This window comes from Trachemys scripta, chromosome 6 (assembly GCF_013100865.1).
Source record: "Trachemys scripta elegans isolate TJP31775 chromosome 6, CAS_Tse_1.0, whole genome shotgun sequence".
Lineage (NCBI taxonomy): Eukaryota > Metazoa > Chordata > Testudines > Emydidae > Trachemys > Trachemys scripta.
In genome coordinates, this window is record NC_048303.1 from 49,989,912 (window position 1) to 50,001,941 (window position 12,030).

The 12,030-nt window shown below is 39.1% G+C and overlaps 1 protein-coding gene across 1 annotated transcript in view; it reads right to left on the reverse strand.

Moving 5' to 3' along the window:
* EDIL3 (EGF like repeats and discoidin domains 3) overlaps window positions 1-12,030 on the reverse strand; it is a 440,325-nt gene that overhangs the window by 289,898 nt on the left and 138,397 nt on the right. Inside the window, exon 3 of the mRNA XM_034773693.1 lies at window positions 2,296-2,325. Within this exon, the coding sequence (XP_034629584.1) occupies window positions 2,296-2,325 (30 nt within the window). The remainder of the gene's footprint in view (window positions 1-2,295; window positions 2,326-12,030) is intronic.

The window sequence follows — 12,030 nt, forward strand, 5'->3', positions numbered from 1 at the left end:
ACTTTGCAAAAAATATTCATCAATAATGAATTACCGTAATTCAAGGAACTTATGAATTGCTTAGGGATATTCCACCAGCAGAAAAGCAGCTAAATTTCTCTCTCTCTCTCTCTCTCTCTCTCTAACACACACACTTCATTGCAAATTATGAGCTCAGCTCCATCAAACACATGTTTTATTTGGAAGAAATATTCCAAAATACCAATGAAGGGCACAGTGTTACACTGGAGTGCAAAATAAAAAACAAAAAAACCCTCTGAAATTACACTCTTCTAATATGGTGCTATTTAAAAAGCAAGGTGCTCCTGCGGAGTCAAGTACAGAATTTTTCAGGGTACTCTGAGACCCGTGAAATCCCATTTAGCAGGTCTAGCAGCACTCCAAGATGCTCTCTATCTGGCCTTCTTAGCAAGTGAGTTGAGAGCATTGTGTTTTTTTTTCCCTTTTGATTTATATGCCTGGTAGGATTTTTTGCAATGGGACTACTTGTGGGAGTGTCTGCATGCTCTGTATTGTGCACAAGCTGGCACAAGCTAGGCCTAGATTGTGTAAATATGTGTATGTTTATGCCCACAAACTCTCAGCATACTACTGGGGGTGGGGGAAAGCGTGGCTAATACAATTGCAGAAGGTTAAATATGACTGCTTCCATTTCTAGTGCAAAAATTGGAACAACTGTAACTCCAAGAGACCCCAGTCATTGAGAGGTGGGATCAAACCTGGGACCTCTGGAGCTTAGTGCATGAGCCTCTACAGCATGGGCTAAAAGCCAACCGGCTGTTAGCTAAAGCTGTAGAGCAGACTCATTTAACTCTAAGGGGTCTCGATGCCACTAGATGGGACAGAACACCACACCCAGAAGGTCTGTGGGTTATACAACCATGGTTTTAATAGCTTTTGACTTTAATAGATATGTCTGCTTTTTACATTTATTTTATTTGAAAATATGTAATATATCTTAATAAGCAGCTATTAAACAAAATTTTAATGCTGGAAAGTCCTGCTACAATGGATTCTCAGAAGGCTGCAACTTTTAAAAATGATTTTAAAAATATCTTTAAACATGTTTAAGCATTTTAAGGTTCTCTTATCCAAACTCTTCTTTTCCCCTTGACTCCTTGTCTTCTTTCTCATCTCCTTCATACTTTTGCTCTTGCACACTTTGTTTAATCTTACACTATCTCCTTTTATTAAGCAATCATCTGCCTCCTTTCTTTCTTCCCACTTTTACAGTCTTTCCTGCTTATTCTCCCTCTGCCTACCTTTTACCCTTCTTACTTTTATTCCCTTCTTAATTATTTATATTTCCCTCAGTATCATACTATTTGAGCACCTCACAATCTTTAAATGTATTTTCCTGTGAAGTTGGGTATTTCCCCCATCTTACAGATGGTGAACTGCATCTCGGAGGGGGCTAAGCGATTTGTCCAAGATCAGACAGGAAGTCAGTGGCAGAACAAGGACTTAGACCAGGTGTCCCAAATCCTGGGCCATATTTGTACTTAAAGAGCCTCGTCTGACATAGCTACATCAACAAAGCCCCCTAGTGGAAATATAGCATATGCACAGAGAAGGAGATGTTCTGCTGGCATAGCTGGTAACGACATTAGCTATGCCTACCAAGGCACTCTTCTGTCATTATATTTACATCTACACTAGAAAGTTTTGCCAGCATAGCTACTTCAGCTAAGGGGTGTGACTTTTTGACACTCCTAGCTGATGTAGCTTTGTCTGTAATGTAGACCGGGCCTTACACTACTTCTCCAACCCCTGTACGCATCCTCCCTCTCTCTCTCTCATTCATCCGTACAATTTATTTTCTGCTACCCTAGGCCCTTTGTTTCTTCTGAACATGCTACTAATGTTCCTTCACATATGCTAGAACTATTACTAAGCTTGTGTGTATTAAAGTTTTTTAAATCTCAAATTAGGGGATTCCTGATTAATTTGAGGTTGTTAAGCTTAGTTATAAGGGTAAGCCACAAATTTGTATCCTGGAACAACGTTCAGGGAGTTTCCAAACTAGACTCCGCAAGTGTATTGTCAAATATCTTAATTATTTGTCAATCAGTTCTTCTGAAATAAGTCTAGGCATACTCAATGTTTCTAATATAAACCAAAGAACTGGCAAAAGGAGGGACCAAATAGGAGGGAAAGGCACTGATGCTGTAGTTAACTAGCCCTAAATCCTAAAGGCATTTACCATGGTGTCATACTTTGGCGAGCACCTTGGTTAAAATTAAACCTAGAAGCATCTATAATGGTTAATATGATTAAATCATAAGATTTTCTTACCTGCTGAAGTTGGCTCCTCTTCCTCAGATTCTGGGCCCAAAAAAGAAAGAAAGAAAGAAAAAAGTTATAAATAGTTGAAGAAACTCAAACAGTGCTAATTAATAGCTATTTGATTACATTTAAATATATGTACTAAAATCCGAAACTGGCAATAAAATGGCATGATATGCGTGGGTTTTTAAATATAAAGTCTGAATCGACTGCATAATCAGAATTCAGATTTATTAGAAAACCAAGCTAAATCAACTGTGAACTTAACATGACTGTGTGGTTTTACAGTCTTGTATCTATATCCTCCACCCTCTGTCCCCCATCCTCCATTTTTATCTATTGTGTAAAGACTATAGGATAAAACTTCATATTATTCGCTGGAAGATATCAGTCACACATTTCTGAGACCATATTAATTAATGGGAATAGTTACAGCACTGTTAAAAGAAACGTGTTGCCACGCTGACCTAAAGAGAGAAAAAGGATAGGATTGTCAAAAGAATGTTCTGCATTGGCCTCATTTGCTCCCACTCAAGATAACAAGAAGTCCATCTATATTTCATAAACATACATAATAAAAATGGTTTTCTCTACATCCCTCAAAAGTATTTAATCAAAGGGAAGGAAACCAACAAGTGATTAACTCACACACTCTTCTTATCCTAAGAAGTTAGTGGAGACTCAGCATAAAGGTGCCATAGGGAACTCTAAGATGATAGAGAGCTCTAGAGCACGGTGGAGTTTTTTGATCAGTATTCCTTAGCATTTTAAAGATAAGGTTATCTTTCTGTTTCACTGAAAAACCACAGTTTTTCCACTTTCTCTGCCACAGACATCCACTTTTTAGCTTGCTTGGAAAGCACATCTCGTTAAACACTGGGCTGGACAGAATAAAAACACACAAAGCCTCTGGTAGCACCAATGAAGGTGGCCTGAGAACTGTGTGACATGCTTCCTCCCTCAGGCAATTGCTTCTACAACTTGACTACAGTTGGCTGCCAAAGAGAGACAGATTTCAAAGATTTTTGCAAACTTTGATCTCCTGCATGATTTATTTTTCCCTCTTCGCCTACATCAACATATATAACTCGAGGACTCCTTATTTTTAGTGAAACTTTATAGCAGACACCTTTGGGAACCTCTTTCATCACATATGAATTGCTCTGTATATAACTCTTGGGTAATTTAATATTGTGTTCTGTATGTTATTGTATATGACAATTATCCTGGACACAGGGTTTACTTCTAATTGCACTGGAGTGAAGTAGTCTTTCCAAGGGGCATCAGAATCAATCAATAGCAGCTAATGAAATGTTGTGTGAGGCACCAGCCAGCTGCTTTCCTTTGATTAAACTCTTTTGAGGGGGGAAGGTTTATTAACGCAATTCAATATTCCGAAAGAACTGAAAAGGATAGGGAACAAGAAGCTAAACACAACACAGTAACAAATGCCTATAAAACCCCTTATACAAATAAATTATCACCTGAGTAATGACTACTTTTGCAAATAAGCATATGCAGGATTGAACTTAAATTGTATGACAGAAAGAAAATATTTTATTGTAGATATACTAAAATTAAAGAAAAGATGGTCATGTCAATTCAGGATTTAAGGACAATAGGAGAAGAAGAAGAAGAAGAAGAAGAAGGAGGAGGAGGAGGAAAGATGCTTTGCTCTGCTGAGACATGGCACACTGGAAGATGCTGGAATTCACTGACAGCCTCAGGTCTTGATGCAGTGCCCATTTAAGTTAATTGCAAAGCTTCTGTTGACTTTAATGGTGTAAGATCAGGCTCTAAACAAGCTTTCTGAGAGGAGAACAAACAAACAAACTCCATATTGCTGAAAAGGTAAGTGCTGGCCCTACTGAAATCCAGGGGAGTTTTGCAAAGGTCTTCAAAAGAGCAAGAATTTCACCCACTGTCATTAATATGCTCTACTTTGCCAGGCAGCCTTTGAACCTAACTAAGTGCTTTTGTTTGTGGTTAGACAAATCCCACAGTATTGATGGATTTTCATTTTATGACTTTTTTCTCACTTTTCTATCCAGTACCAAAGAAACATTGCTTATTTTAAAAATGGAATAGGTTGTATAGACTGTTAGCTCAGTGACAATGTTGTAGGAGCTCCAGAGGAAGGAAATTGACTTTTGACCTGAAGAGTGGTGGAAACAGAAATGAGCTGATGACTTGTGCACTCAGTCAAAAGCAAACAAGTTGCAATTTCCCCAGCTACCAAGGAGTTGCAGGGAGGGCAGAAGGACTGGTGAAACATCAGCATGAACCCAGCGAGATCAACAGTTAGAGCAGGAGAAACAGCAAGCGAGTCTGCAAATCCAGTAGTTTGTGGACTGGGAGGAAGAGCGCCAGCATGAGAGAGAAGAGGAGCAGGAACATTAATACCAGCTCGAGATGAAGAAACTGCATCAGCAGAACCAGTTTCAACAATATCAGCCTGAGTTGGAGAAACCGAACCAGTCAAATGATAGTCTGGTAGGTGAAGCCAGTGCTGTGGGGGTGGGTGGCACAGATTCTAAATTACTTCCTCACATTAGGGAGAGGAATGACATGGATGTGTTTTAAATGCTTTTGAAATGGAGTGTGAATTGAATAAGGTGGGGAAAGAGGATGTGGTATGGAATGTGGCTCCAGAGGTGCTTTAAGGCTGGAGCACCCACAGGGAAAAAACCCACCAGCAGCCCCCTATCAGTGCCCCCCCAGCGCCTCCTGCCTGCCAGCTGTTTCATGGCATGCAGGAGGCTCGGGCGGGGGGAGGAGTGAGGATGCGGCATGCTCAGGGGAGGAAGAAGAACGGGGCAGGAAGAGGCAGGGCAGAGGTGGAGCAGGGGTGGGAAGAGGTGGGGCAGGGAGAAAGGGGGTGGATCCTCCTCACTAGTTTCCAAGGGGGATCGAGATACCTTCCCCAGGTATGCAAATACCTGAGAAAGGAGGAGTGAGGAGAACTACAGCCAGGAAGGAAAGGGAACTTCTTCCCACAGTCTCTGACTGCCTGATGGTCTGTGAAAAAGTAAAGAATCCTGAGCCGGTGGGAAAGGGAATTCTGCTCACCTTGCCTCACTGTGTGGGAAACAATACTCCTCCTCCTCCCCACAGAGAAGCTGAGGTTAGGCTAGGTCCAGAGCACTGAGAAGGTGGACAGAAAAAGGAATGTGGCTATGGGTGAAGTTTGAAGAATCTCCCTTGCCATCCAGAGAGGCACCACCTCCAGGAGAGGCTCATTTATCCTAGTTCAGCCTGGATTCTCCAGAGGCCAAAAGACAAAGAAAGGACCTTGGACAAACAGCCTGAATTTAAATGGACTCAGGGCCTGCTTTTGATCCACAAAGAGACAGGACTTTCTGTCCAAAGGAGAGCCCCAATCCTTAGGAAAGAGTTGGAAGGACTGACACCAATCAGAACCCTTGTGGAGATTGGGGGAGGGAGATGATCTATGGTAAGCTTATTAGCATGCATGTAGGTTCTTTATTGTTTTAATATGTTTTCTCTGTAATGCCTGTACCTTACAAATAAACACGCAGGCTTAGAAAGAGCGGTATGGTAACTTAACTCTGAGCAATTGTGCAGTTTAGAACCTCTGAAGAGAAGGCAAAGCAGGCCTGCGTAGGCAGTCTGACTTGCTGAGGAATTCAGTATAGGCAGGGATCTGTGCAGCCTAGAAAAACCCTGGCCAGGAGAGAGAAAGACACATGTCTTTGCTCAGGAGAGGTGAGGGTAGGGAGTCAGAAGCTTAATACAGAGGGAAGATACAGGTGCAGTTGCCCAGAACTTTGACAGAGATAACTAAAACTGTACTTGTCTGTTCTAAAGGGTGATTACCATAACTTCTTGAAAAGCTAGAAGAACTCACTGCATATAATTAGAAGGCAATATCTTGGCCAACATGATATTAACCAGTAGAGAAGTCACTGCTCAAAATTAACTCATTTTCCCCTTTGCAGTCCAAACAGAACTCCATAATATTCCAGGGCAGAAATATGCACATTTAGAATTGCTTTCATGAAAAAGGCAAAGTCCTAATTTTAGCAGTCATTACTGTATTTCTAAATCCTGGGCATGACTGAACTGGAAATATGTATTAAAAATTAAATATGAATAAATTCAATATGAAATTCCACAGCCTTATGCACACAGTGATTTCTTTATCAAGTGAGACACACAGCTTAAATTAGCCTGCTGTCCATGACAGGATTTCTTTTATCACTGATAGCTTGAAAGGCTACGTCTGAAAAACAAACTGCTTTTAATAAGCCATTGGACTCTTTCCTTAAAAAAAAAAACACGTTTGCAGCAAGACTCTGTATAGCACATGACTGGAAACGTCGGACTTCCCCTTCTATGTAATTGTGGTATTGTGGTATAGTAAAATATGGACTGTCCTTGTAATGGACAAGCTTTCACACCATGTATGTACATACGAGATGCACCAAAAAGTGGATAGATATTTTGAAATTTGGTCACCTTTTTAGTGTACTTAGAGCTGGAGGGCTCCCCAGCCAGCAAGCTAGAATCTTTAGCCAGGTTCTGTGAATATTAACCTGATCCTGAATAAATAATAAGTAATGTACAATATCATATGTAAATGTTGTATTACAACTTTGCCTTAATAAGAAGTGTTTAAAAAAAGAACACACTATAAATTTTTCATCCCAACTCAAACACGTCAGCGCTCCACTTGCCATTAAATTATTGATAAATAAATAAAAGTATCACCACCACAACACTATTCCTGTGATTAGCAGCAATTTCAATCCTAACGTTATTTTAAAAAACTATTTATACAATGAGTCTCATCCATGACAATTAGCAGTAAATTTCCCAATTATCTTATTTCAGAGATGAGGAAGGAGGAAAAACAAAAAATAAACGAACCACATTGCTTCACACAAAATCCGCTGTTCATTATGCCTGGCAATAGTTTGGCATGATCACTCAAACCGTTCTCCCACTGATTTCAGAAGGGGTGGGAGGGATCAGGAATGGGCCTACATTGGGTCACTTGGAAGACATGGATATCTCCACCAGTATGTCCAAGAAGTCTGTATAAAGTGGCGGCATGATAATGATCTTGAAGTATTTGGAGATGTAAACACCAAAACTGAACTGGTTTGTAACTTTAAAAATGTTTTACAAAGGGTTTTCCCCCCCTCCCTTTCTACAGTGGAGCATTAACAAAATATATGATGTCGTATGGCAGCACAAAGATTTTATTGCTGTACACTTAGAACAAATTTGATGCACATTTGTGATTACTTGTATAACTCACAAGTGAGTAATACTATCATCCTCAATGTATGCTAATAAAACACATATGCAATCACAGAAGAAATAGATTTGAACAGAGGGTCCAGTAACATGAATTGTTTAGGGTATATCATATTACTGGTATGAGAGCGGCTATGAAAATGCAATGATGCAGTGTTAGCATGGGAGTGACTACAATAATACCTGTGTTAAGCCTCAGCGTTTGACCATTATACAGGTAGATGTTTTCAGAAGTGCAAGCAAACCCAGTCTGAACTTTGAGGTGTAGTAAATTTGAAGTCTATTAAGGGGGCAGTTCACTAGTGGCTTACATTAGCTTTTGTCGAAGAAAGGGGTCATCAAGGATTAATGCTAGATCTAGTTGCCTTTAACACTTTGTATTAATATTTGTAAGAAAAGGTAATGGGTGCATGATTTGAAAGAACTGATAACAATAAAAACAGTAAACTATCTACAGGGTATTATTTCATACTCAAAAGCCTAAATATTTAGAGTTTTGTAAAATGCATCAAACGAAGCCTAATAATGGTCAACATCAACACCCCATAGTATGCAACAGTTTCTGGATTTAACTTCAATTTCAAATGAAAGAAAATGTAAAAGATTCCTTTCCTTTTTTGCACTAAAATTTAACACTAACAAATGGTTCTGAATAACTGCAGCCACACAATTATTAAAATCATAGCTGGGAAATGAAGAAAAACATAATGCAATTCTTTCAAGAAGGTGAACATTCAAAGTGCTGTTTAGATATGTTCATGGCATTGCTAGAAATAAAAATCAATATGATAATTGACTTTTGGCATATTACAGTTGTTAATGGACACAGGAAGATTGCCTATGTTGATGTTACTAGATCTGTCAACAGCACTCAATATACCATCGACCAAGTTTTGTTCCCTTGCTGGTGTGGTCGTACATTTTTTCCTCTTACTTAAGAACTCCAATATGAAGGGGAGGAGGGTGGAGAGAAGTATCACATAGATCCATTTTTTCACCCCTCCTGTTCAATGTGCATAAATTATATTGAGTTATATTATTGGAATAAGCTATGAAGGCCATCACTATAGTGTTACTGCTCCGCTGTGCATCTCTTTTTTGTCAAAACCAGACTCTGCTCTGCAGTGAAGTGGCTGAAACACAACCTAGATAAGACAGAAATGATGCCAGTTGCTCAAGGATGCTTTCGTCTTCTATTGGGAATGTAGACTCATTCTGTTCCAATATAGTATGTAATGTTAGAGTAACAGTGGATCCTTCAATGTTCATGAATTTTCAAGTAGTGGCATTGCCCCTTTCCAGCTACAGCTAGCCAAGTTCTTGCTATCAGCTGTCCATAGCTTTCCAGAACTGGTGGCAAGATGTTCCACTGACTGGTGCATTCAAGAGAGAACAAGTTTTCTCTCTTTTCCCTCCCCTTTGCCATTATATTTCAAGACACAAATGACTAACAAAAGGCTAGCCTCAACTTCCAGGAAATTAAGATTAGCAAAATCTTCATTACAATATAAAAATATATAGGAAATTTCCACACTAAAAATTCCTTTTTTGTTTCTTCTTATGAATGTCTTGGGCATCAGCGTTATGATGATTAGAAATAAAATCTAATGTAAGAAATACCAAGGGGAGTGGTAAATTTATCATCTCTTTGAATCTTTGAGTGGAGACTGAATGTTTGAGAAAGATACTCTAGTTCAATCACATGTTATTGGCCTTTACAGGGTTCACATGTGTAGTAGGAGAATATAACTCTGACCACTGCAGGACTTAGTAAGTGAAATTCTATATCCTATATTTTACAGGAGAACAGATTAGATGATTGTACTCAAGTTTCCCGCCCTTAAAATCCATGAATCTGTTGGAACAGTATCAATATTATAATTTTCATAAGCATTCCATTAATTTAGCATTCCCCATGTTTTTAAATTATTGTGTTTAATATCCTTATTTTTTTTCTATGTTTGTTACTGTAAGAACTTGAAGGTTTTTTTTTGTTCTTGTTGACTGGGAGTTAAGATGAACAACAACAAAATACTGCTAACTGAATGAGTCAACCCAGTGCCTACTGAAGAAATCATACACCTGACTGTTTGCAAGATAAAAACTGTAGTGATTTGTTTTTAAAATAATTATCTGGCATGCATAGCCATTCGATGAAGTTCTGCCAACATCACAACAGGCTGACTTTAGAGCACTAATTTTGAAACTAGTGGCTGTCTGTCATGGCTGAAACATCACATAACTATATAAACATACTCTTGTGTGTAGTGTGTGAAGATACAATCAAGAATTAAAAATATCAAGAAAAAAATAAAATATACAAATATAAAACCTAATGTACTTCAAATGATCATTAATATTAATCACTACGAGCACCGGTCTATAAATTATAGAGCAAAGTCTTCACTCCTCTCATATTTTATAAAACTTGCACTAACATACCAATAAAGAACCTTTTAAGTTAAATACTTATATTTTATAGCCCTTTTTAACTAAGTAGGCACCTGCTAACATCTGTTATAGTTAACAATGCAAAACTCAGTTCATTATATCCCCATCTTTACACAAAGATGCACATCTACAACACGGTGCGGCTTATTGGTGGTAAACGGCAGACACCAAACAAACACTCATCAGGGACAAACAAGGTCACCTACTAACAACAGAAAAAGAACAAGAAATGCACTGGACAGAGCATTTCAAAGAATTGCTGAACAGACAGCCACCTAAAGAGGAAACAAATATCCAGGAGGCAGAAGAAGGTCTTGATATCAACACAGACACCCCATCTAAGGAAGAGATCATTCAAGCCATCAAATCCTTAAAAAATGGGAAAGCTCCTGGCAAGGATAACTTGAATGCAGAATTGTTCAAGGTAAATCCTGAGTTAGCAGCATCTATCCTGGCCCCTCTATTTATATCAGTCTATCAAAGGGGAAAAGTGCCAGATGAGTGGACCAATGGGGTTATAGTGAAGATACCAAAGAAAGGAACTCTTAGTGATTGTAATAACTGGCATGGTATCACACTTATCTGTGTCAAGCAAAGTATTGTGTAAGATCATAGTCCAGCATATATCAGAGGCAGTTGATAGCGTTCTCAGAAAAGAGCAAGCCGGTTTTCGGAAAGGGCGTGGATGTACAGACCAGATCTTCATGCTACGAAACATAATAGAACCATACTTAGAATGACAACAGCAACTCTACATAAACTTCATAGACTTTGAGAAGGCTTTTGATAGCATTCACAGGACCAGCCTATGGTGCATTCTGCAGGCATATGGAATCCCTCTCTGTATAATCAACATCATCAAAAGCTTTTATTTCTTCTTTACATGCAGTGTTGATCACAGTGAGCTTAGTTTTCAAGTCAAAACAGGAGTTCGTCAGGGGTGTGTCATGTCTCACCCTTCTAATCTCTTGAAGACCTGGACTTTGCAGATGATTTCATTCTCTTATCACATATCCAACACCATATACAAGAAAAAACAACTTGACTCATCAAATTCAGCCAGCAAATTGGACTGAAAGTCAACCCCAATAAGACAGATATCACGACCTTTAATATTGCCTCACCATCACCAGTACGGATGGAGGATTATGGTCTCACCAATATAGAAACATTCACATACTTGGGCAGCACCATCAGCCAGGATGGTGGAGCAAGCCAGGACATCCGTAACAAAATCAATACAGCCAGAAACTCCTTCAGGAGCTTAAATCTGGAAATCATCAAAATACAACACCAAAACCAAACTAAAGATTTATCAGAGCTGCATACTTTCAACATTACTTTATAGTGCAGAATGCTGGGGAATGAGAAAGTATGACATGTTCAAACTGTCTTTCCATACAAACTGCCTCAGAAAAATCCTCCATATCTTCTGGCCCAGAACAATCTCAAATGAGATCTATTGACACAGCAAAGCCAAAAGGATATCAGCACCATCATTGCCAGTAGGTGTTGGAGATGGATCGGTCATGTGCTTCGAATGGAAACTGATTCCATTACCAGAGTAGTAATGGTGCACACCTGAAGGCAAGTGAAAATGAGGCCACCAAAAACAACACAGTGAAGAGCTGTGGAAGCCGAGCTGAAAAACCTGGGGCACAGCTGGGGAAAACTACTGAAAGACTTGCCATAAACTAACAGGAGTGAAGGAGCTTCGTCACTGCCCTAAACGCCAGAGGCGTAATAGGAACATGATGATTTACACACACATGTTCTCACCTTCAAGGTTGAAATTTTCCATGTATGATTTTTTGTTTGCTTGTTTATTTGTATGGTTTACTTGATCGAAATACTTTCAGACATTTGTATGTGGCTGGAAAATAAAAAAGCACAATACTCCCCATTGTAAAAACATCCTGCTTTTATTCTACAGTCATTTCCACCAACCCTACCAGTAAGGCAACAAAATCAGCTGAACATGTAATGTGAAGGTTGAAATCCATGGATATA